Here is a 27,863-nt window from a genome sequence, read left to right as displayed (position 1 = left end):
GATCATAACTATTAATTTTGTTTAATCATTTATAATTGATAAAATGTGAAAAACACCTTATTTTCAGATGTGTATAATTATTAAGCAGGTTTTTTTTGTTTTTGTTTTTTACAGGTGAAATGGGCCAAAAATGAGATTTAACACACTGAAAAGTCAAAAATTATTAAATGCCCATGAAAAGGGTTCAATATTATAGAAATTGCAAAAGTCATCTCCATTGGTCAAAAAATGCTCATTGGAGCAGCAGGTTAAAAAAAAAAAAAAAAAAAAAAAAAAAAAAAAAAAAACCTTCATTAGAAGAAAAGATATGAACTGCAAAAGACTTTAAGACCTGGGGCCAGTTGCATAAACTTAGCCTCTATGTTAAGACAAAGTCTTACATTTTGACCAACTAGCAGTTAACCAAAGGGTAATCAGTCTTATATTTTGGATTCAACTTAGGTTAATCTAAGTTTTTATGTAACCAAATGTTAAAAAAAAAAAAAAAAAAAAAAAAAAATTGACCAGTCTTAAAATTTTTTTTTTTAAATGTTTAAGAGTAGTCTAAACCTTTTATGCAACCGGCCCCTGGTTTCACAGACAGGGCTTAGACTAAACCAAGATGTATGTATATTAAGGTAAAGAATTAGCCTAAATGTTAAAGAAAGAATTAAACCATTAGTAACCCTTTAGTCTCCAGTGCCACCAGTTTCCAGAACTGCAAACTACCTGGAGTCTCCAAAAGTGCTTTTCTTAGGTAAGGAATCCTGAAACATGACCACCACTAAAGTAGAATCACAAGCTGTAGTGTCATGAAATAGATAAGGATTTATTTTTTAAAAAGTTTGAAAATCATCAGAATAATCACAATCCTATGTTCCTTAGGAACATTTAGATGAAACAATAAAGGTGCAAAAACTTTTTGCCACAATGAAAAATATTCTGTTAAGACCACTGCACCTTGTTGAACACCAGCATTCCAGGAGTTCAGATTAAAGGCCGTAGCCTCTACGCCGTAGGTTGTGCATCAGTTTTCATTTATAGTTCTGCATTGTTGTCCGCATCGACGTGCAGTACATATGCAAACCGCTAGTCTGCAGTGTCCATGGGCATGTTGCTTATGTTACCCACAGTACCACGACAAAAGCTGAAAAAGAAGCAGCTTGTCGGTGAAGCATCAGCCGTGACTGTGGCAAATAAGTATCAAAGAACAGATAATTTATTTAAAACTACAAAAAAAGAGATGACAACGGAACAGAAGATGGCATTCTTTCAATCTCCACAAGGACTTGTAACGTACCAGCACAGAACAACTGTTTGTCGCGAACAACAAAGTGATGTAATGTTACGTTTTATAATAAATGATAAGACACTTGTTCTTTGCTTTATTTTATTTTAAATAAGAAGGTGTAACATTAAAATATTTTAAAGTGCAAAAACACACACAAAACTCAAATACATACGGAGGGAGGGGTACTAGCAGACCAATCACAGCCCTTGCGGTCCGCGTAGATTTGACGCGCTGTGACATTTTTGGAGAGGTGCACGTCAGGCTATGCCATAGCCTGCACGTTACGCACAACCATATAACACTAAACACTATAACACTATGAATGTAAGAATCTAAGCATGTTTAAGTCTCAGTATTTAGATCAGTGTGCTCAATAATGTGTCTTTGACCTTCACTGTGAATATTTTGATTATACTTTTGTAAATAAAATACAAATGATCAAAACCCCCTTTAATTTAATCTCCTCACATTCTTCCTTACCTGCTTCGCAGTCACATTGCTCATTGTTGGCCCATCAGGGGAGGACCCTTTGTCTCTCAGGTGTGAATCACAAAATATTCATGACCATTGTCACTCCCTGGTACATGGCTAGTGTTGTCAAGTCTGCAGAATTGGGCTACTTTAACACTGTTGCTGGGTTTTTTTTTTTTTTTTCATGTCCGTGGGTTGAAACGACCCCAATAATGTGATATTTAGCCCCTGGAATTAGGGCTGTGCAAATAATCAAATGCGATTATCATGCACATCTTGTCAGTAATGCCGGTTCTGTGATTAGTAGTAAATCTCCATCACATGCTTTCAGATGGAGCAGCATTTACTACACAGAGCTGTGGTTTACTGACAAGCTACACAATATTGCATTCATAATCACAGGCGATTTATCGCCAATAATGAAAGCGATATTGCATAGTTTGTCAGTGAAGTACGGCTCTGTGTAGTAAATGCTGCTGGGTCATACCGTGTAAACTCAACCCAAGGTCCCCGGCTCAAATTTTTTATTTTTGCTTCTGAGACATACTAGTCTCAGAAAAATGGTTGCAGGAATCAAAATTTTCATTGTATTTTCTTCAGGTTTGAAATAGAAATTCATGAGACATGTGACCTTCAACCCATAACTTTTCTGGATTGCTCAAGGACTGATTTCATATATTATTATATGAAATAAAAATGTTTAAAAAATTCAGTGGTAAAAAAAAATTTCAAGGCACTTCAGTTCTATAACTTTTTATCTTTTTACATTATCAGCTCTGAAGATCTTCTTTCTAAAGACACCAAATGTGTGTGTGTAGCACACTGAAGTCAGGAACTGTTGCAATTTTAAATTAGGTAGGGCATTTTCAGCTGTGAGTCCCATTATGGGGGGTGCAGGTTAACAGGTTAAATTGTTATTGCCTTGAGTTAATATTTTGGAATAAATGTAAAATGCCTAAAAACACTAAATTGATGAGATTCATACATGGCTTTAATAATTAGAATATTCATTACATTGTTAATGTAATATATATATATATATATATATATATATATATATATATATATATTAAGATAAGGTAAATAATCTTTATTTAACTAAGTAAATGTGACTGGGACATGAATTTACATTTGATAAAAAAAAATTGACTCCTCATTTTAGAACACCACCGCACACCACTGGCCCTAATATATACATAAACACATGTTTGCAATGATAACTCAAACACTTACAATGATGTGACAACTATGTAATGGAGGCAGGATATTTAAAGGGGTCGTATGATGTGATTTCAAGTTTTCGTTTCTCTTTGGAGTGTAACAAGCTCTTGGTGCATAAAGAAGATCTGTAAAGTTGCAAAGACTAAAGTCTCAAACCCAAAGAGATATTCTTTATAAAAGTTAAGAGTCAAACACACCCCTCTAAAACAGCTTGTTCTAACACGCCCCCACATATCTACGTCACGATGTGGGAAGATTTGCATAACCCCACCCAAATGTTCCCACAAAGAAAGAAGGCGATTTAATATGATTACAAGGATTTGCCACTGATGATTCAAACTGGAGTTTTGAGCAGTGTAGAGCAGCGGTTCCAGTCCTCGCGCCCCCCTGCTCTGCACATTTTGTATGTTTCTCTTATCACTACAGACGTTCATTCTATTCGAACGTAAGCGCCCTGCAAAGTTGACACCACAGGATATTCTGCCATGATTCCAGTTCGAAGCGAACGTATATGTTCCATTCAAAGTGCATTGAAGTGTGCGAGATGTGAATTTAAATTGTATTTATTTACAGAGGTATATGATGTCACACTTGTCCGTGTGTGAAGACGTTAGGCAGCACATATCCGTGAATGAATGTTCCGAAGCGAGGTAAACTTTGACAGATTTCCCCTGCTCAGGGAGTAGGGAGCAATGAACACTATGTAGGGACCATGTCAATGGTAACACAGTTCATGCACGGAGCTCACTTCTAATGAGCTGGTTATCTGAATGAGGTTTGTTTACAAAGAGAGATGTGCAAAATATGCAGAGCTTGGGGATGCGAGGACTGGAATTGAGAACCGCTGGTGCAGAGTACAGCTTGTTGTTTGTTGTTTCTCCGATCACAAATGCAGACATGGTTTTATGTTTACACGGCATGGTGCGATGCAACGCAACGTGTAAAAACACAGTATAAGTCATTATAATCCATAATTATGTCCCCACTGGAACAAATGGATCATTTGTAATGCGTTTTATTTTTTTTGTCTTGTCTCGCCGGTGTTCTGTCTGGGACACGCATCACAGTATGACAAGGGGCATCGCACACACTTAAGGCATTCGGCCAATCACAAAGCACTGGATAGCTGGCCAATCAGAGCACACCTCGCTTTTCAGACCGATGAGCTTTGTAAAAAAAGACGTGTTTCAGAAAGTCAGTGCATAGAGGAGAAACAATAATGTACAGTATGTGGAAATTAATGTTTTTTGAACCTTAAACCACATAAACACATTTAATTACACCAAATACACAAAATAATGTTCTTTTTAGCAACATCATATAACCCCTTTAAAGGTGCCATAGAATGCAAAAATCACTTTTATAAGGTGATTAACACAGTTGTGTGGCTGCAGTGTGTGAAAACAACCAGCCTATAATGGTAAAAATCCACTCACTCATTGTTTTATAATCCCAAAAAATTGTAAACAGTCTGTCCACACGATCAGTTCCAGACTATGACGTCATACTCTGTGAAAGTCCCACCTATTTGTGACGCTCTCTGCCCTATTAGCATATACACAGCCCTGAGTGAGAAGCAGCGGTCCGCCATTTATGTTTTCTTGCTGTAGCTTCTGAAGATACAATGTCAGCGCCAAAGAGTCATTAAAAGCATCGTGTGTTGGGATGCACCAACGAACATAGGAGTCTCCATTGACCTTTCTGAAGGAAATGTCCCAAAAAAAAAAAAAAAAAACCCCGTTTGTGCTAACATTTTACGACGGACTGCCTCACAAACGAGGGTCTGTTCAGCACTGGAGTTGTGCAAAGATTGCTTCTGAAGGAGATCGATACCAATGCTGTGTGCACAAACATCCAGACTCCAGACAAACTAAGCATCACTCATCATATTTTGTTTTCCAAAAGAGCTTCTTGGCTCTCTGTAAGGCTAATGTTGCTAAAGCTACCATTGTCTCTGCCTGTTTTCACTAATGCTGCCTTCACGTGCTACCAGAATGAATTTGAATAGCAGGGTCGTGCACAGACATTTTGAGCGGCAGTGGCCCAAAGAAGTTTCTGCAAGACTGTGAAAAGGAGAAACACAGTGGGGGAATGGAAGGCACCACGGCCGTTGCCAGGGTTTGAAAATTAGTGTGGTCTGGGTGGGAATTGTGCTATAATAACCCCACTCTTTATATACACTAAACACTTTAAAAGAGACAGATATGTAGATGTTTGTGAAAGATGTTTTCTCTATTTTGGAGGAAGGAGCATTGTTAAATTATATCACATTGCACCAATACTTTAGGTTAGGGTATATAATTTTATCAATTGTTTATTATTTATTCAGCAATACATAGGCCTATTACTGTTATAGTTTTCATTCATATCATTGCTATATAGATGATAACTTTGTCTAGTGCCCTTATGAATGTTGTTGGCATGACTTATAACGACTTACAAAATTTAACTACAATATGAAATAGCATACACGTAACATACTTGTTCTACAGATCTCTGCACAAGTCTTATATGCTACTGTTTTGACAGCGTTGATAACATTTCTGACAGACAATATCATGATGTGTCTGTGGGCTCTTTTGATTACTATCAGTTTAATTTCTGGCAGTGTTGCCAGATATTGCTATGAAAAACAAATAAAAATAAATAAATAAATAAATAAAAATATCTTTCTGCATGTAGTCACTAATGGCCAACAAACTCTCTGTTTAGTCTGTTTTTAGGAAGGCTACAACTTTGGTGTTCGACATATTGTTTTAGAAACAAACAATTAAATATTGAAATTGTTAAAGTTAACTTCAAGAAAAAAAAAATATGACTGTCTGTAAAAGGAAATTATTAAATCAGTTTTTAAATTATTATTTATTTCACATGGGCTTAAATCAGATTCAGTCATTTTACACACAGATGGTGCATCTTACCCACTGACTCGACTCGGGTCAACTTACCCCGAACATGGGGCAAACTGAGCCATGGGAACACTTTTTTTTATAAGAAGCCATATTTTTTAGAACCCTTTGTCATAGATACATTGTGATCATTTAAAATGACAGGAATACTTTCATTTGGATAGGATAGGATAGGATAGGATAGATACTTTCATTGTACTTCTGTGTCATTTCCCCTTATCTTGAGGACCACATTAGTGAAAAATGGCTAATCTTACCCTATCCCCTATAAGTATTATACATTTAATTTCATATTTTACAGTATAAATCTACATTATATACTACAAAGCCAATTCCAAAACAGTTTGGACACTGTACAAATTGTGAATAAAAACAGAATGCAATGATGTTTCAAATTTCAATATTTATTCAGAATACAACATAGATGACATATCAAATGTTTAAACTCAGAAAATGTATCATTTTAAGGGACGAAAAAGTTGATTTTAAATTTCATGGCATCAACACATCTCAAAAAAGTTGGGACAAGGCCATGTTTACCACTGTGTGGCATCCCCTCTTCTTTTTATAACATTCTGCAAACGTCTGGGGACTGAGGAGACAAGTTGCTCAAGTTTAGGAATAGGAATGTTGTCCCATTCTTGTCTAATACAGGCTTCTAGTTGCTCAACTGTCTTACGTCTTCTTTGTCGCATCTTCCTCGTTATGATGCGCCAAATGTTTTCTGTGGGTGAAAGATCTGGATGCAGGCTGGCCATTTCAGTACCAGGATCCTTATTCTACACAGCCATGATGTTGTTATTGATGCAGTATGTGGTCTGGCATTGTCATGTTGGAAAATGCAAGGTCTTCCCTGAAAGAGACGACGTCTGGATGGGAGCATATGTTGTTCTAGAACTTGGATATACCTTTCAGCATTGATAGTGCCTTCCAAGATGTGTAAGCTGCCCATGCCACATGCACTCATGCAACCCCATACCATCAGAGATGCAGGCTTCTGAACTGAGCGCTGATAACAACTTGGGTTGTCCTTGTCCTCTTTAGTCCAGATGACATGACGTCCCAGTTTTTCAAAAAGAACTTCAAATTTTGATTCGTCTGACCACAGAACAGTTTTCCACTTTGCCACAGTCCATTTTAAATGAGCCTTGGCCCAGAGAAAACACCTGCGCTTCTGGATCATGTTTAGATATGGCTTCTTTTTTGACCTATAGAGTTTTAGCCGGCAACGGCGAATACCATGGTGGATTGTGTTCACTGACAATGTTTTCTGGAAGTATTCCTGAGCCCATGTTGTGATTTCCATTACAGTAGCATTCCTGTATGTGATGCAGTGCCGTCTAAGGGCCCGAAGATCATGGGCATCCAGTATGGTTTTCCGGCCTTGACCCTTACGCACAGAGATTGTTCCAGATTCTCTGACTCTTTGGATGATATTATGCACTATAGATGATGATAACTTCAAACTCTTTGCACTTTTTCTCTGAGAAACTCCTTCATGATATTGCTCCACTATTTTTTGATACAGCATTGGGGGAATTGGTGATCCTCTGCCCATCTTGACTTCTGAGAGACACTGCTACTCTGAGAGGCTCTTTTTAGATCCAATCATGTTGCCAATTGACCTAATAAGTTGCAAATTCGTCCTCCAGCTGTTCATTATATGCACATTTAACTTTTCCGGCCTCTTATTGCTACTGTACCTGTCCCAACTTTTTTGGAATGTGTAGCTCTCATGAAATCCAAAATGAGCCAATATTTGGCATGACATTTCAAAATGTCTCACTTTTTTTGATATGTTATCTATATTCTATTGTAAATAAAATGTAAGTTTATGAGATTTGTAAATTACTCCATTCCTTTTTTACTCACAATTTGTACAGTATCCCAACTTTTTTGGAATCGGGTTTGTAATAAACAACTAATTTAGAACATTATACTACTTTTTTACCTATTTATAGGCCTACTATTAATATGGTTTTAATAAAATATGATGCGTTATGGATTACTAGTATCAAGACAAGTGATCATAATGGGAAATAAACTTAATTACAAGAATTAAAGTTTGACAAACTGTTAAATATTCTATATGATGACTTACCTGCTGGTCTTTTTTGTGAAGGAATTTTTTTTGTGAATTTATTTTTTTCTACAAATTGTGCCAACAACAGCAAATTTGGTGTTATCTATATTAGAACCAAACCAAAACAATAATCTAACAACACAATCTAATTCTAAGAACATGGATATTTTGTACAAGTTGTTAGCACTTTTAGAAGGCCAAGTCATTACCGACAAAAACAAAAACAAATAAACTACCAACTAATTACTAATTCAGTGGATCAACCACTTGACTAATGTGGACTGTGGTCTCAACTCTCCAGAGAGCGGGCACACAGATTGTGAGTGATGCTGCAGAGCAGGTGGGAAACACGGAGTGGATTAACGGAATCAGCAGATCTTTAGCGGAGCGGTAACAGCTTTGAGCTGGGGTGATGGGGGGATTGGTGAGAGGGGCACCTCAGCTGATGAGGGCAAAGGGGCAGTGGCTCTAACCACCGGGCCACCCCCCTGTGCACGGACCTGGTGAATAGGAATGTGGCAGTTAAAACTTGAATTAAGAAAATAAACAAGGTAACTGTGTACTGCTGCGATGTCAGTCACTAATGATATAATAACTGCATTAGATGATAAAAAAAAAATCATGTGCTGCACTTTTTATTGATTTATCGAAATCATTTGTTTCAGTGAATCATGATCTTTTGTTGCAAAGACTTAAATGTGTTTAAGTGGTTCTCTGATTATTTGAATGGAAGGACTCAGTGTGTGTCCATAGATAATTATGTTTCTGCTCCTTTAATAGTGAAGACAGGTGATCCTCAAGGATCAATTTTGGGGACAGTTTTATTCTCTATCTATATAATTGAACTTGGTAAAGGAGTTGAGCCAGCAAATGTTCACTTTCAATAATCTATTAACAAACGTGTTTATTTGAGCACTTCTGTCAGTGAATATGCAGCCTGCAAAACACTATAATAAATATCAAAGAAATAATAAAGTTAAACAAGAAAGCTTAAAATAGTCTAAATAAGAAAGTTAAATATACCCTGTCTACCGGACGCAAGTGGCGCGACATGACAAAATACTATAGAACTCATTATAATCAATCAGTGATGCTACATTGGATGCGGCACCATTAACTCAGAGCGGTTATTTTTAGGTTTGATATTCGCCTAGGCTGCTTTAGGGACCGTCTGCAAATTTACCTCTCAGTACAAAACGAAGTCCAATAATTAATACAAATTATGTTTACAATGCCATAGTAAATGCCTTGTGGGCAAAATGACAGAAAATATTTAACCAATATGTCACTACAGACAATATCTCCCTTACTGTATGTACAGTACACACAAACTATTTTCTTTGAAAAATTACTATAAATCACTATAATTTTTTTTTTTTTTTTAATGTTCCAAAGGTTGTAGGACATTTGTAGTTACAAGACAGACTTACGACATGTGAAATTTTGCCAATATATCCCTTACTGTACATACAATGCATAATTATTGTTAGAAAACAATTACTGTAATTCACCAAAAAGGGTTTTTTATGTTCCATAGGTACATTCATAGGTACATGTAGTACATTCCTTGTAGCCAGATTGACTTACTACAGGTGAAAGTTTGCTAATATCACCCTTACTGTACATGCAGTACATAAATATTCTTAAAAAAACAATTACTGTAATTCACCAAAATATTTTTTTTTTTTCATGTTCCAAAGGCTGTAGTACGTTTGTATTTACAAGGCTGATTTACTACAGGTGAAATTTTGCAAATTCGTTTCTTACTGTACATACAGTACATAATTACTCTTAAAAAACAATTACTGTAAATCACCAAAAGATTTTTTCATGTTCCAAAGGTTGTAGTACGTTTGTAGTTACAAGACTGACTTACTACAGGTGAAATCTTGCATATATCTCCCTTACTGTACGTGCAGTACATAATTATTCTTAAAAAAACAATTACTGTAATTCACCAAAATATATATTTTTTTCATGTTCCAAAGGCTGTAGTACATTTGTATTTACAAGGCTGATTTACTACAGGTGAAATCTTGCAAATTCCTTTCTTACTGTACATACAGTCCTCATCGTGGCGAATTAGCAGCAGGCGTGCAGGCCGAAGCACGCTGGAACCACGCTCAAAGAACGCTAAAAGTGGTGACTAAAAGCAGCAGCTGAAAAGCCAAAGCTAAAAGCCAAATTTGATGGTGTACTGAGTATTTAAACTGGACTTTCGGCCACACCTCAAATGTTGTCTTGACCAATTAGATATGTTCTTTGCTCGGGGTGTTGCGATGTTTGTCCTGCCCATTCATAAATCATATGTTATCTTATCAATCACATGGTCAGAATTTTCCCGCTCTTGCAGGGTATAATTTTGGACATGATTCCTATGATAAGAATATGATACATTTGACAAATAACAGATGGTCAGAAATGTTTCAAGCAAGAAGATTCGAACACACACATACTAAATATGAATACTTGAGCTATTCAATAGTTATTCAACATCAAAGCATCAACAAGTGTTGACATTTCCCAACATCACAGCAGTAATGACTTTATGAACTACTTTACTTCTAAAGTCGATACTATTAGAGATAAAATTGTAACCATGTAGCCATCAGCTACAGTATCACATCGGACAGTGCACTATAGGTCCCCTGAGGAACAGTTCCACTCATTCTCTACTATAGGAGAGGTAGAATTGTATAAACTTGTTAAATCATCTAAACCAACAACATGTATGTTAGACCCTATTCCATCTAAGCTCCTAAAAGAGGTGCTTCCAGAAGTCATAGATCCTCTTCTGACTATTATTAATTCCTCATTGTTATTAGGATATGTCCCCAAAACCTTCAAAATGGCTGTTATTAAGCCTCTCATCAAAAAAACCACAACTTGACCCCAAAGAACTAGTTAATTATAGACCAATCTCGAATCTCCCTTTTCTTTCCAAGATACTAGAAAAGGTAGTATCCTCACAATTATATTCCTTCTTAGAGAAAAATGGCATCTGTGAGGATTTCCAGTCAGGATTTAGACCGTATCATAGTACTGAGACTGCTCTCCTTAGAGTTACAAATGACCTGCTCTTATCATCTGATCATGGTTGTATTTCTCTATTAGTGCTATTGGATCTTAGTGCTGCGTTCGACACTATTGACCACACTATTCTTTTGCATAGACTAGAACACTTTGTTGGCATTAATGGAAGTGCATTAGCATGGTTTAAATCATACTTATGTGACCGCCATCAGTTCGTAGCAGTGAATGAAGAGGTATCATATCATTCACAAGTGCAGTATGGAGTACCTCAAGTCTCAGTACTAGGGTCGTTACTCTTCAGGCTTTACATGTTACCCTTGGGAAATATCATCAGGAAACTGGTGTTAGCTTTCACTGTTATGCTGATGATATTCAGCTCTATATTTCTTCGTGGCCCGGCGAAACATACCAATTTGAAAAACTAACGAAATGCATAGTCGATATAAAAAACTAGTAAGTAATTTCTTACTGCTAAATTCTGAAAAAACAGAGGTGTTAATTATAGGACCTAAAAGCTCTGCATGTAATGACCTAGAACGCTGTCTAAGATTTGATGGCTGCTCTATCAATTCTTCGTCATCAGTTAGGAACCTATGTGTGCTATTTGATAGCAACCTTTCCTTAGAAAGCCACGTTTCTAGCATTTATAAAACTGCATTTTTCCATCTTAAAAATATATCTAAATTACGGCCTATGCTCTCAATGTCAAATGCAGAAATGTTAATCCATGTGTTTATGACCTCAAGGTTAGACTATTGTAATGCTCTATTGGGTGGTTGTTCTGCACGCTTAGTAAACAAACTCCAGTTAGTCCAAAATGCAGCAGCTAGAGTTCTTACTAGAACTAGGAAGTATGATCATATTAGCTTGGTCCTGTCAGCACTGCACTGGCTCCCTATCAAACATTGTATAGATTTTAAAATCTTGCTTATTACTTATAAAGCCCTGAATGGTTTAGCACCTCAGTATTTAAACAAGCTCTTGTTACATTATAGTCCTCCACGTCCGCTGCGTTCTCAAAACTCTGCCAATTTGATAATACCTAGAATATCAAAGTCAACTGCCGGCGGCAGATCCTTCTCCTATTTAGCGCCCAAACTCTGGATTAACCTACCTAACATTGTTCGGGAAGCAGACACACTCTTGCAGTTTAAATCTAGATTAAAGACCCATCTCTTTAACCTGGCTTACACATAACATACTAATACACTTCTAATATCCAAATCCGTTAAAGGATTTTTAGGCTACATTAATTAGGTAAACCGGAACTGGGAACACTTCCCGTAACACCCGATGTACTTGCTACATCATTAGAAGAATGGCATCTACGCTCATATTAGTCTGTTTCTCTCTTATTCCGAGGTCACCGTAGCCACCAGATCCAGTCTGTATCCAAGTCAGAGGGTTACTGCAGTCACCCGGATCCAGTATGTATCCAGCCCAAATCGTGGATCAGCACCTAGAAAGGACCTCTACAGCCCTGAAAGACAGCGGAGACCAGGACAACTAGAGCCCCAGAGACAGATCCCCTGTAAAGACCTTGTCTCAGACGACCACCGGGACAAGACCATAGGAAACAGATGATTCTTTTGCACAATCTGACTTTGCTGCAGCCTGGAATTGAACTGCTGGTTTCGTCTGGTCAGAGGAGAACTGGCCCCCCGACTGAGCCTGGTTTCTCCCAAGGTTTTTTCTCCATTCTGTCACCGATGGAGTTTTGGTTCCTTGCCGCTGTCGCCTCTGGCTTGCTTAGTTGGGGACACTTCATTTACAGCGATATCGTTGACTTGATTGCAAATTATTGCACAGATACTATTTAAACTGAACTGAGCTGCATGATGACATCACTGAATTCAATGATGAACTGCCTTTAACTGTCATTTTGCATCATTGACACACTGTTTTCCTAATTAATGTTGTTCAGTTGCTTTGACGCAATCTTTTTTGTTTAAAGCGCTATATAAATAAAGGTGACTTGACTTGACTTATTAAAAAGACATACACAATAAGTGATTAGAAACATGATAGTCAAATGGGTGTGTTTCATATATGATATGGAGATAAGCAATGGACTGATATTCCTTTATAAGTCTATTTTGAGTTCATTTTGGTGCATCTACATCTGTAAAAGACAGTTTTTGTGCCATTCTCTGACATAAGGACGTTCTGTGGAGACCAGAGGTTAAAAGGTCCCCTTAAAGGAATTTCAGTCTGGTTCTTGCCTTGTAGGTGGGGGAAGTCAATCCATGTGATCATGATTACCATCATGGGTTTACATGTGATGGTCAGGCTGTGTATCTCTTTGACCATCAATCTGGATTACTTGCCCCAAATTTGACAATCTCTTTTCCGAACTGAAATTGTCAATAATTGTTCTAATGGTGTTAATGTTGAAAGCTGTTCTCTGAAAAAGTTGGTTGGTTATCTTGCTTCAGACTGTGGTGCTAGGAGTTGATTTACAACATCCTGTTGCCTTTCTGTGGAATTCGGCTCCTCATGTTTCAACCATGCTCCCGATCTAATCTTTAATTTGTCTGGTTCTGGTCTGATACGCTACAAGATTTTTAAAACAACAGTGTATGATGTGATCCTCAGTCATTTAGTGTATGATGGCCGGTTTTCCTTTGTGACTTGTAAATAGTCACAAGGAAAACTGGACAACATACACTAAATGACTGAGGATCATACACTACCAGGTCTTCAAATTGTTCTAATCACAAACTCATCCAGAAATGTGTGCATTGTTGCTAGAAAACACTTGAAATCAAATGATATGAAAACAATGTGTTCTAAAATCTGCTGAAAATATCAAACATGTTTGATCTCCTCCGACTGGATGGAATCAAAGTCTAAAGCTTAAAAAATTGTGTCTGTGACCATCATACACTATGTAACTTTCTATTAGATACGTCCACTCAAATCTACAGACTGGCTTTGACCTTTGGCAACTAGCATTAACTTCTCCAGGCTGTAAATCTGTGTGAAATTGGGTTAAAAATGGTGTAGCGTATTTCAGACTTAAGATAATATAGATAAAATGACATCCATTAAATAAGAGGCTTCATAATGAGGCTATAGTTTTTTAATAAAACATGATGTGAGCTCAATGGGAACAGGTGTGTGGTTAAAGGATACAAACATTTACCCATTAAGCACAGCCAGACTTTTTGCATTTAATGATGTATATCTTAATTGAAATGATTTTTTCATTTAAAATAAAATTAAATATTTTTGTGTGAGAGATTAATATTTTATTTTGACATAACTTTTTTTACTGAAACCAATATCTTGCATACTAAAAATGTCTCAATGTAGATTTTGGTGAGCTATGTACGTTTTAATAGGTAGTTTTTAAACAAATTAAAATGGCTGACAGGAAGTTCAGCCAATTATGGCATAATTGATATGGATGTTCTCAGCATGATCCAAGGAGTCTATCAAGACCAGTGTCATTACAATTGGCTTATTTAAAAAAAGTTATTAGAATTTTTAAAAATTTTATTATAACTTTTGACCACAAGGTGGTGTTGTCCCCAAGAATCTTCATCATCAGGGCAGGCCATGCCATCAGGGCATGGTGCCAGACACAAACCGAGTTTTGTAACAATATGCCAATGCGTTTGTAACATAGCAATTTACAACAAAATTCTAAATGGGCGACAACTAAAATGGCTGACATGGGAAAACTGGGTATGATTCGACTCTCACTCTCTCTCTCACTATAGCGCGTAACTTAAAGTTCACTGGCATTTCATAAACATAGCATTATAATGACAACTTTATAGAATGTGAAATCTATAGTAAATTGTGTCTGCTTTCCTTGCCCATGTTTCAGCGCACTGTTATAAAAGGGCATCACGGAGCTCTCTCTTTCTCTCTCTCTCTCTCTCTCTCTCTCTCTCTCTCTTAGCGCATACATTTTTTGTGTAGATACAAGTTGTAATGTTACATCTGTTATGTATCTAAGTTATCTGATTAGCATCATAGGATGTGTCATAGAACGTGCTTCAGTTTATTGGCATAAATTCACTTAGCTCTACCTCAAGAAATTCCTTTTTAGATTCTTTTTTTTTTATAACATTGATGCATCATAATCATAATCTAACCATGTGTTCTATTCATGTGTTCACATGTTTTCATGTCATATTTTCAGTTTTAAGAGTCTTCAGATATGTTCATTATCTCCATTACGGGAATGTCTCGCCCACTGCACACACTCAACCCCCGAGTACTCTTTTTGAAACCTATCGAAGAAATTGTCAAAAATGCCCATCTCTAGTAACAAATGTGTTTGAATTTTAATAACATTTCGATTTGTTCCTTGTGAGATTCCACACACTGCTGTAATGCAGCACTTAAATGCCTTTCAGTATCTGTATATTTTTTTCCCCAGAGCTTTTAGCAAGAAGGGTATTACAAATCACTGACTTATCTGAAAGAATTGATGGGACCAAAAGCAGTGAATTTTGGAACACCCTGCCACCCAAAGGAGCTTCTTGGCTGAAGCTGGACTTATGGGAAAGTCTGGAAGAGGGGTGGTTTCTCTCATGGACAGAGCAGGAATTTTCCCACAATCCAACAAATAAACAGAGCAGTCCAGGACAGTACAGAGACCCTTCTCTGCAAAGGGGGAGGGTTGTCATTGTGATAAAAAACAAACAAACCAAAAAAAAAAAAAAAAAAAAAAACCTACTGCTCTACAAAAGAACAACTCCCCGTTGTTACTGTTTTTTAGATCAGTGTGTTATGAATGAAATGTATGTTTTCTGAATGAGAATTGTTGCCAGTGATATGGTAGTATCATTATATTACTTTTACATGGAGATTGGTAGCTCTGTTAGTACAATCTGTTGACTTTAGTTATCTTTGTTGCATTATTTGCCAATGGTGACCATTAAAAAATGGGGAAAGAGCACTTTTCCCCAAGGAGCAAGTTTTTTCTCCAATATTTGCAGGCCTGTAACTCAACAGTATTTAAAGATATCTTCATACCCTTTTAGATATTGAGTCTTAACAAACTTTCCTTTTGGCATCTTCATTTTTAAGGTCCCATATGTTTCAATTCCAGAGATACTGGAATTTCAATTAGGCTCCAGGAATGAATCGTTAAACTGTACACATTTTCAGTGGTCAAAAACCTAATGTGGGTAACTTTGCAAAAATATTACACTTTACTTTAAAAGAGGAAAGTCTAAAGAACAAATAATATTAAAACTAGAAATGTATATTGTTTCCTTCTGTTAAAACAACTGCATTGAATGTACCTGAGTGCAATAAATATTATTTTTTACAAAGTTTGCGTGCCTATAACTCAAGAAGTATTAAATATATCACAATGTGATTTTAGATTCTAGTCCTTGAAGGACTTTTCTTTCGAAATATATATTTTCAAGGCCCTACATCATTCAGTACCAGATATATGGGGGTCTCATTTATGCTACATATTCAGATTGTTGAATATTACCCATTTTCAGTGGTCAAAACCAAATGTTGGTTACTTTGTATACCAGATGATACTTATTGTATTTAAAGTAGAACGTCTGAAGAATAAGCAATGCTGAAACTAGAAATGTATCTTGTTTCCCAACTATCAAAACAACTGTATAGGATAGTGTTGTCAAAAGACACGGTACTTCAGTACCAAGTCAGTACTAAAAAAAATGAAAATGTCACGGTACCAGGTTTCTTTTAGTACCGGTGGTACCGAGTACCCGGTCAACCCGGTTCTTGACGCATACAGCGCTATGATTTCAGTGAAGCAGAAAACGTGGCGGAATCTCAAAATCCAGTCATGAAAATTAAACTTACATTTTAATATGGACAGTCACGGAATTTGTCAAAGTTAGCATAAATTAATCAAATCAAATCTCCATATGGACCAGTATCTGTAAATGTTAAGCCGCAAAAGTTGGTTAAAATATAAATCCTGCATGTTCTTTATCTCTGTGTGAATGAATGAATGGCAGAGACGTGCTGTTTTGTTTACTACACTGACTGAAGCGTGTGACACTTGCAGTAATTTCAGCATCTGCCGTCTCAATGAGGACATAAATACATAAACAACATCACCAGAACTGTTCTGAGACACTTCACAAGCATTTTATCATTTCATTTGAGTAAAACCAGTGTCAATTTAAAGGTATTCACGGCAACCTGTCAAAATAAAAGTTGATTGTTACATAAAGGCATTGTGCTAGAAATATTACTATTATTTAGTAGAATGAATGTGATACTGCTACTACTGTTGAAAAAAATAATAAAACTTTATTTTTTAAAGAAATAAATAGCAAATCCCCTTTATTTACCAAAAAAATAAAATGTGTTTAAATTTCATTAATTAAAAGACAAATTAAATTTGGGTGAAACTTGTTTACTGTTTTTCATAATTATATTATTTGTAGAAAAACTTTAAACACAATTGTAAATAAGTATAAAGAATGGCATTGGTTTTATTTTTAGTGATAAAAAGTGTGTGTGTGTGTGTGTTTTTTTTTTTAATTAGCATATTTTTGTGTTTTGCTTTGGTACCAAAATTGGTACCGAGAACCGTGGATTTTCACTGGTATCGGTACCGAATACTGAAATTTTGGTACCGTGACAACACTAGTATAGGACATTGGTGTTTGAGTGTTATAAATATTTGTTTTCCAAAATTTGCATGCCTGTAACTCAAAAAGTATTACAGTTAGTTATCTTAATATTACAAAGAAAAATTATAGGTATCTTAATATGAATTTAGATTCTGGTTCGTAACAAACTTTTCTTTTGGAAATCTTTATTTTTAAGGAAGTACAACCATACAAGTATGGTTAATCCTAGAGATATCTAGGTCTCAGTGCAGCTCCATGTCCAAATTGTTTAATCCTATCCTGTATTTTCAATGGTCAAAAACCAAATGTAGTTTTGTGTTTATAGTCAGTCACTATTGCCACTTTCAAATATCCAAATAATAACAGTAACCCTGGATTGATGAATGTACAGTGTGCCGCATCAGATTATGAATAACAGAATTATTTGTTAATTCGACAATGTTTTCTGGAAGTATTCCTGAGCCCATGTTGTGAATTCCATTACAGTAGCATTCCTGTATGTGAGGCAGTGCCGTCTAAGGGCCCGAAGATCCCGGGCATCCAGTATGGTTTTTCCAGCCTTGACCCTTAAGCACAGAGATTGTTCCAGATTCCCTGAATCTTTGGATGTTATTATGCACTGTAGATGATAACTTCAAACTCTTTGCAGTTTTTCTCTGAGAAACTCCTTTCTGATATTGCTCCACTATTTTTCGCCGCAGCAATGGGGAAATTGGTGATCCTCTGCCCATCTTGACTTCTGAGAGACACTGCCACTCTGAGAGGCTCTTTTTATACCCAATCATGTTGCTAATTGACTAATAAGTTGCAAATTGGTCCTCCAGCTGCTCCTTATATGTACATTTAACTTTTCCAGCCTCTTATTGCTACCTGTCCCAACTTTTTTGGATTGTGTAGCTCTCATGAAATCCAAAATGAGCCAATATTTGGCATGACATTTCAAAATGTCTCACTTTCAACATTTGATATGTTATCTATATTCTATTGTGAATGATATATAAGTTTATGAGATTTGTAAATTATTCCATTCCTTTTTTACTCACAATTTGTACAGTGTCAGAACTTTTTTGGAATCGGGTTTGTACTTTTTGATAATCATTCAGAATCCAATTCATAGTCTTTGTTCAGCTTTTTGTTGAAAATGTTATTTCTTTATTTTTTATGAAACTTACCCACATTAAAGTGTTTAAAAAAAGAATGCATGAAGCTAGAATAAAATGTTTTTGTTTACAAGCAGATACCCTGTTCTTTCTTTGGATGTTTTGTATGTAACAAAATACAGCATATACAAATTAAAACCTAAATAGGGACATAGTAGTATACTTAAAGTATGATGTAAAGTTCACTTAAAGAAAACTTATGAGTATACTTGCAGTATAAAACTACTAAACTAGTAGATTACTGAGACTATAAAGTACTTCAAAGTGTACAAAGTATTTAATTAGTAAACTATCAGTATACCTATAAGTTCACTTTTAGTATAACTGCAGTACAAACTACAAACACAGAGGTAAACTAGTTGTGTACTCAAAGTTTGCTACTGTTATACTTAAAGTATACTTAAAGTATACTTTTATATACTAGAAAGTGGGCCAATTTAGTCCCAGGGAGTATTGAAACAGTAAACTTACAAGTATAGTACTAGAACACTGATATTTGTATACTTGCTACATTAAGTATACTTTAAAATATACTTGAACCTTACTTAAGTATACTTAATAAAATAAACTTGAAGTATACTACTTTTTGGTAAGGGGAGACAAAGGCATCCAGTGTGTTTCTAGCACAGAGGCATGGATCCTATTAATAAACGCTTCCAGATTTTCTAGCAGTCAACTCTCTTCAGCTAACACATGTCAGCTAAGCACAAGGGGCTGTAACTACAAGCTGTGATTGGTAGAGAGAGAGCAGTGTAGAGATACTGTATATGGTGCCAAGTTGCTAATTACTGACAGACCTCAGAGGAGCAATGCCAACAACATCAGAGCCACTATACACTTAACAAAGCTGGTGAGCTGCCCAGCAGAATGGCCAGGGGAATGGATGAATGCAAAAGACAAGGCAATTGTCTTGTAAAGTATTGCATTCACGTGTGCTGCCTAAGAAGATAGATATGTTTGAATGATGAAACATGAAGACAATAAACACTCAGCTGTGACAATATATAGTTTAGGTGTTCTTCTCAGGTATTTTCATAATAAGTATATTTATAATCCATTGCTAATCAATCATAGTCTTTGTTACAGTATATAATATATTTTCTGCCTCGTTTTGTTATAAGAAGCCACATCAGATCACAAAAGGAAGTTATTTCAAACATTCAATTTATGTTGTGGGGTAAAAACATGTTCCGTTTTGTTGTAAACAAAAGGTTTAGAAATGCTTCTCATTGGAAGTCATTACAAAGGAAGATATTTGGCATGTTGCTTTTTCAAATGCACGTTATAAGTTAGGAGGCTCTTCCTCATCTCAACGTGTAGACTCACAAGCACACACAAATGGATCCATTTTACAATTCACAAATGCATACCGAACTATGGATATCATACCAAACGGTTCAATATTATTTTGAGAATTGAGGCATTCCGAGTGTGAATGGGCCTTAACTCAATATCATGGCAAACACAGGCAAGAACCTTTTATTTGTTTTCAATAAAATGTACAAATCTGGTGTTTTTAAAGTAATTTAGCAGTTCCTTGTGTCTAGTTTCATATAAGTTATAAACCACTGAAAAAAGATTCCCCATTTTTCTGGCAAATGGTAGGAGTGGGCAATATGACCAAAATATTGGTACTCCATGGTATGAGATTTTTTTTTTTTTTTTTTTTTACGATAACACAATATATTTCTCTATAGTTATTTGTTTTTTGTTATTTTATTTTTGTAATTAAAAATAAGAACAAAGAAGCAAATCACAAAACTATGACAATAATGACTAGCCAAAATTACAATTCATATAAACTTATTTAGCTTAGTCACAGCAGGTTTATTTAACATGTAGTAAGAAATAGTACAGAATTTGAATAATCAAGTGTAAAATCAAATATTTATGAATCAATTATGAACTTATTAAAAGATTTAAAAAACGATTCAGTCAAGAGCATTTAGTAATTTTCTATTAGTCTTTTGTGGTTTATTAACATTAATGACACAGATAGCAGCAGGTTTATTAGGCTTCTGTCACTGTAAAGGGATAGTTCACCCAAAAATGAAAATTAGCTGTGAATTTATTCAACTTCAGGCCATCCAAGACATTTGGATACCCAATTGTCATAGACGTGAAAGAATAACATTCTTATCCACAAAAATAATTATTCATTGACTGCCATGGCGGTGTTGTGCAGAATTTTGACTGCCTGCCAGAATTCAACTGCCCTCATGACGTTTGTTGATATCTGTGCGGTCGAATGAATTTAGTTTAATATTAATTTTATTTTATGTATTTTATGTAGTTACTGCATTCTTTTGTGGATAAACATTATTTGTAGAATTTGTTAAGAATATACTGATTTGTTTTATATGTTTGAATTTCATTTAAAAATGTCAAAAAAAAAAAAAATTTAAAAATCCCACGCTGTTTTTGTAAGTTTTGCAAACTATATATATATATATATATATATATATATATATATATATATATATATATATATATATATATATATATATATTATATATATGATCAAGTTATTTATTTATTTTTATACACACAATAAACACCACAAAACACCAAAACAACAACAACTGACATCATCCCCACTCCCAGAGCCACTATACATGCTCCATGAATAACTTAAATATATAAGACGATGAGCCGAGTTTTTAGCGTTTAAACTGAGGTTTGACCACACTCTCTCCCGATTCCAAACAGATTTGACAGAAAAAGGCATTGTAATGCGATCAACAATTCCTCCACACACCAAGGAAACAGATGGTTGACCAGAAGATGGCACAATCCAATCCCGCACAAAATAAGATCTCCTTAAAGTAACTCTATATACCAAACCACCTGAGTGTGCAAACCTTTTAACCTTTTAAAATTCAAATGAAATAAATAAAGATATTAATGTCTGTTGTATAAAATAAAAGCAGCACAAAAAAGGAACGACAAACAACTTTGAAGCCGAACCAAAGCAGACTGCATATTACCGAGAATATAGGTCCGCCTAAAAAAATATTTGGATACGTGAATGAACCACACCAGTGCAAAACCTGTCCCCAAAAAGCCCAGTGTCAAGAGCTAGTAACTTAATCATACCTTCTCTCCATTAGCTCCAAAAAAAAACAGATTTCAAAGCTTATCAGTCACTAGACAAAATTGCAGGATACAAGATCACAGCAGAAACTTAAGTGTCCATGTCCACCTTGTTATTCTACTCTCCTGGGCAGTTAAGGTGCTTCTTCTGTGGCAGTGAGCTGATAAAATCCTCTGCTTTCTGAGAAGAGTCAAACATCATCTGCTCACCGTTGTGTCGTAGTTTAATAATCGCCAGATAGATGAGAAACGTCCGCAGACCCAGCGCTACCATCCTCCCAAGGACCGGCCTGAGGGTCCCCCTCTTAGCAGATGTTGCTAGACTGAAGTCAGGAAAAAACAGCAGCGTGACATTATCCTGCGTATATTTACCCGGGTATGCCTGCCGTGCACCCTTCAGGATCGCCGATCTGTCTTGCTGTCTCAGCACACGAAAGATAAGGGTACACGGCCATTCGGAGATACTTTTTCTTCCATCATACACATACGCTCGATCTCAATATCGCATCCTTTCAGTGCAGGAATCCACTTGGAAAGATTAGCTCTGAGAAAGCCGGCTGGATCGGAGCCTTCCACCCCCTCTCGCAACCCCACCAGTCGCACGTTATTTCTCCTGCTCTTATCCTCCATGTTTGTCACTTTATTTGTAAGTTGTTCTAGCTGTTTTCTCAGGTTCGTGACTGTTCTCCTGTCCTCACGTGCAGCTGCTTAAACGGAATCGACCCGGTCACGTGTCTGTTTCGCTGCGATGGCTAGCTTTGCAACTTCTGCTTTTAGCTGTTTTACAGAATTGTTAGTCACTAGTATGTCCATATGTAGGTCAAGCAATACCGAGGTCAGTACAGAGTCTATCGCATCTTTTACTGTCGAGGCCACAACCAAATCAAAAGTACTCTGCTGCTCTTTAAGTGCTAGCTTGATAACGTTAGCAATGGCACTGTTGAGCTCTTCTTTAGTGATGGTGGAATCTTAGAATTTTTTCTTTATTGGCAATTGCTCAATCACTCTTTTCCGATTGTCCTTGAGCCTTGAAGTACTCATGATGGAGTAAATAGAAAGTAGTTCAAAATTTACTATCAGGATTGTAGAATGTTTGACAAATTGAGCAAAGCGAAGGACCGTGCGTGTGCCGCTGTCGAAGGATCACATAATAGTTAGCCATAGTCTTTGAGTAGGCAATAGCCCCTTTTTTTCTCCAGAACGCAATTACATTTACATGATTGTGACAGACAAATTTAGTATGCCTGTGTGCAGTTCATATTATGTATGTACCAAATTTGCATTTTTGCTGATATATTTTGTTAAATATATACAGTAGGCTAAGTGAGATATAGGCTATTATGTGGACTGCACATAGAACAAGGTGTGAGTGGTTTGTAGCCTATGTGTGTACTGATGTGTGTGCATGTACTTTTAGAGAGAGAAATTCTGTACGGCAAATCACAAATCCCACCGCTGTGTATACCAGTGGAGTTTTGCTAACATCTAATGGAAAAAGTTTGGTACTGCAACCAAAAAATATCACTTATAGCTCATTTTTTGAGGTATCAACCTTAAAATCACAATTTGTTCAGGTTTATTTTCTAGCAGGGTTTCCCCCCACTTTTTTGTTTCACTTTTATTTTTCCAACAACAATCTGCCAAATGTCTTCTTTAAAATGAGACCAAATATAAGTCTGTGCTCTAAAGACATTTTTTTCCTCTAAGGACCTCAGAGTAACTTCTTTAAAATTATGCACAAGGGTTAAATTTGCACAGTCAATTTATGGCATACTCATTTCAGAAAAGAGAAACCTGGATCCCAATGTGGAAGGAATTGATGATTTTGCTATACAATACAAATTATACAATGTAACATTTATTCCCACTGTGGAATTTCTATTAGTGCAATATAATTCCATTTGCAATCAATTATGCTTATTTCTGATTTCTTATTTCTCATAGCATATCAAATGTAATAACCATTTTACAACAATACACTTGCTAAAATTATGCTGTACAGGTTCACAAGCACATCATTCATACTGGTGATTTCTGGCCATGGAGAGTGTTTGCTGAAAAGACACAAAGACAAGAGCTTTCCAGTAGGGCACCTGTCAAACTTATACTGCTATATACAGGAGATATTTCCGGCTGTGAAGTGTGATCGATGAGAAGATTGTGACTTAAGCTTCAAAGGGAGAAATATCTTATGGTCATCAAAGCTACCTTGATTTGATAAATATTTACAAAATATTCAATAATATACAATATCATTGCAATACAAAATAAATAGTTTATATTTTAATGTATTTCAAATGTCATTTATTCCTGTGATACCAAGCTGAATTTTCCGCATCATTACGCCAGTCTTTAGTGTCACATGATCATTCAGAAATCATTCTAACATGCTGATTTGCTGCGCAAGAAACATTTCTGATTATTTTTGATGTCTAAAACAGTTAGTTTGTGTGGAAATCGTGATACATTTAACTTCCATGATTCTTTGTAACAGTGTAACAATCTTAACTGTATTGTATGATCAATTCAATGTATCAAATATATTTTAATGTATATAAACAAACATTTTACAAGAAATACTACATTTCTTGTCAGCAGTTAAAAGAGATTGATTTAAATTAATGCATTCTTTGCTGACAAATGCCAAAGGCCCATTACTCAAAAAGTTTTCAGGCTGACATTTCTTCACAGTGATCCATTATTTTACATATATTGCAAATAAGCCTACACATAGATCCAGTTATTTGCAGCCAAATAATAGAATACAAGACTAAAATAATATAAAAAAAAACAATTTAGTATGTTCTCAATACATTTAACAAACAATGTTTACCCACATAAGGATGCGATACCTGCATAACATAAAAAGAACTGAAAATGAAAGGGCATCACAGACATGCATTAAATTCATTGGCCGCATCGATGTCAACAAACGACGTCATGCGCGTGCACGCGGAGTGCAGTCGAATTCTGACAGGCAGCGGAAATTCGGCACAACAGCGGCTACATGAACGCCGTTGTGTCATCTTAAATGTCACGTTATTCCCAAACGCTGCAGGGATTTGCAACTGACAAGCGAACCACAACAGAACGCCCTTATCTACTACCGCATATAAATAACATAACTTATGTTACATAGATTTATATGTGGTCGTAGATAAAGGCGTAAACTGCATTAAAAAAAAAAACTGATGCGTAACGTGGATTCTATGTAAGGTTTATCTATGTCTGGAGAAGTGAAATTTTGACAGGTCCAAATAACCTGCATAGATTAAGCAATGCTATGAAATATGCAATGTTCCTGTAATGTCAGCAGTGCTGTCATAATCATTAAAACTCTTGCACAAATCAATAGTGCTCATTTAGGCATCGTTACTTACCGTACATCTTCATCTTTGTGAAAAACGCGTTGTCCAAATTGTAATCCGTTTGCGCTGACGCCGTCAATTAAGCGCTCTAACTCGAAAAGTACCAGTAAGCGAACTGCTTGGAGCTGCTCATGTTTCATCAGTTCAAGCCAGTTCAAGCCATAAGCACGCCTACTAAATGTCTCACTTAAAGACACAGCTCCATCACCGAACATGTCCATCAAACCAAATGGTATAATGTTATGCGCGAGTATCCAAATGAATAGTTCACATAGAATCATTTATTTTTGCTCCACTGATATATTATAGAAAAGTGTTTTGCTCTCATCCTGTAAAGAAACTACTACTGTAAAGAAAAGAAAATAAAGAAAATTGTAGAAGTTGGAAGTGTCACATGTTATGTATTTGTTGTGAGAAATGCAGTAGCACATGTAGGTCTTCAAGATATCTGTTAAAGATCTCTTGATCTGAAAAGCATCTGCTGTGTACAAAGGTCTAACAGACGTCTTTCAGATGTCAGTTTTTCATAGATTCTAAATCATACATATCTTACAGACATCTAATATAGGCTATGTCTATTTGACATCTGATAGGAAATGTCCTATATGTCCTATAATGACGTATTGCAAATGAGCAAACACTCTAAAAATATGTCTTGCAGATGTAAATGCAGACGTCAAATAGACATCTCTGTGATGTACATGTGCTATCAAGGAACAGATTAATTATAAGTATCCACCTTCTTCCTAAAGGCCTCATGTTGTTTTGCACAATTTATGAGTGTAAACAGACAATCAGCAATAGGTTTGCTCTGTGAATGCAATAATAAGCATTTTTAACTGGTTGCAATGAGACAACATTATCCTACTCATCCTTTATCCACCAAACACTAAAATGAAACTTAAATTGTAAAAGCAAAAGAAAATAACTTTCAACATTCCATGAATAACCCCAAAATCTTGTTTATTTCCGTATCAGTAAAAGACGTATATATATATATATATATATATATATATATATATATATATATATATATATATATATATATATATATTCTTTACATTGACTTGTTGTTTCCCCCCAAAATGCCTGATTAACATACTGTATATCCACTACAAAAGACATGTATGAAATTGATGCCAAACTGAACTTCTGAAACTCCAAAACGTTTTTTCTGAAATTTCTATTTATGACAAACAATTAAAAAAATTTATATATATATACAGAGAGAGAGAGAGAGAGAGATTCCAAAGATTCAGAGAATCTGGAACAATCTCTGTGCGTAAGGGTCAAGGTGATCTTCGGGCCCTTAGACGGCACTGCATCACATACAGGAATGCTACTGTAATGGAAATCACAACATGGGCTCAGGAATACTTTCAAAAAACATTGTTGGTGAACACAATCCACCGTGCCATTCGCTGTTGCCAGCTAAAACTCTATAGGTAAAAAAAGAAGCCATATCTAAACATGATCCAGAAGCGCAGGTGTTTTCTCTGGGCCAAAGATCATTTAAAATGTGGCAAAGTGGAAAACTGTTCTGTGGTCAGACGAATCAAAATTTGAAGTTCTTTTTGGAAAACTGGAACGCCATGTCATCCGGACTAAAGAGGACAAGGACAACCCAAGTTGTTACCAGCACTCAGTTCAGAAGCCTGCATCTCTGATGGTATGGGGTTGCATGAGTGCGTGTGGCATGGGCAGCTTACACATCTGGAAAGGCACCATCAATGCTGAAAGGTATATCCAAGTTCTAGAACAACATATGTTCCCATCCAGACGTCTTCTCTTTCAGGGAAGACCTTGCATTTTCCAACATGACAATGCCAGACCACATACTGCATCAATTACAACATCATGGCTGCGTAGAATAAGGACCCGGGTACTGAAATGGCCAGCCTGCAGTCCCGATTTTTCACCCATAGAAAAGGGTGTCAAAAGATCCCACAACATTCCTGTATACAAAATTCACATAGTTTTAATTCATAGGCAATGATTATGCTAATTGTGAAAGAGTGTGCATGTGCACCCTACAGGTATTTATGAAATACTGGAATTCATAAAAAATATACACATTTAACTATCAAACCTGAGGTTTATGATCCCTTTGTAAATCCTGCGGTGAGGTTCCTGGAAGGTCCATTTTACATTCAAATTACTCTGAATTTATTAATATATTTAGTAAAGTTTCATGAATGAGGTCTATTTGATATTTGTTTACTGGTAATTTATGGAACATATCAGTAAACAAATATCAAACGGGGCTGCTCAGTCACCATGGGTGTATACTTATATGCTTTTCACCCTCTAGAGTATACTTGTATAATGATGGAAGAACAGACAGGCAGGTTGATGGCTGAAACATTGGACAGGACTGACAGGCACACTAAATACATAACATATTGTTTACACACATATGTACACAAATACACACCACTGTACATAATAAGCACCCCATGCAGCACCTAAACAAACAAACAACCAACCAAACAAAGTGACACCTTTGCTAATGTATACGATGGTTCTGGACACAAATTTTTGCAACATCATTGTGTAACATCAAGTATTACACTGATTAGCTACTCTTCTTTACACTACTGTTTTTTTCTCCTTTCTTTTAATCTATCTGTCTTTTTCCTTAGAATCCTTCCTAATCCTGAAATAG

The 27,863-nt window shown here is 36.0% G+C and overlaps 1 protein-coding gene across 1 annotated transcript in view; it reads right to left on the bottom strand.

Annotated features, from left to right (window-relative positions):
• The window catches only part of LOC122144821 (disheveled-associated activator of morphogenesis 2-like), a 96,629-nt gene extending 71,217 nt beyond the window's left edge, over window positions 1-25,412 (bottom strand). The window contains exon 1 of the mRNA XM_042755997.1: window positions 25,211-25,412. Coding sequence (XP_042611931.1) covers window positions 25,211-25,338 — 128 coding nt within the window. The 5' untranslated portion in view covers window positions 25,339-25,412. The remainder of the gene's footprint in view (window positions 1-25,210) is intronic.
• Window positions 25,413-27,863: the final 2,451 nt, after the last annotated feature.

Source organism: Cyprinus carpio, unplaced genomic scaffold (assembly GCF_018340385.1).
Source record: "Cyprinus carpio isolate SPL01 unplaced genomic scaffold, ASM1834038v1 S000006763, whole genome shotgun sequence".
In the NCBI taxonomy this organism is placed as follows: domain Eukaryota; kingdom Metazoa; phylum Chordata; class Actinopteri; order Cypriniformes; family Cyprinidae; genus Cyprinus; species Cyprinus carpio.
This window is presented reverse-complemented; position numbering and strand designations above follow the sequence as displayed.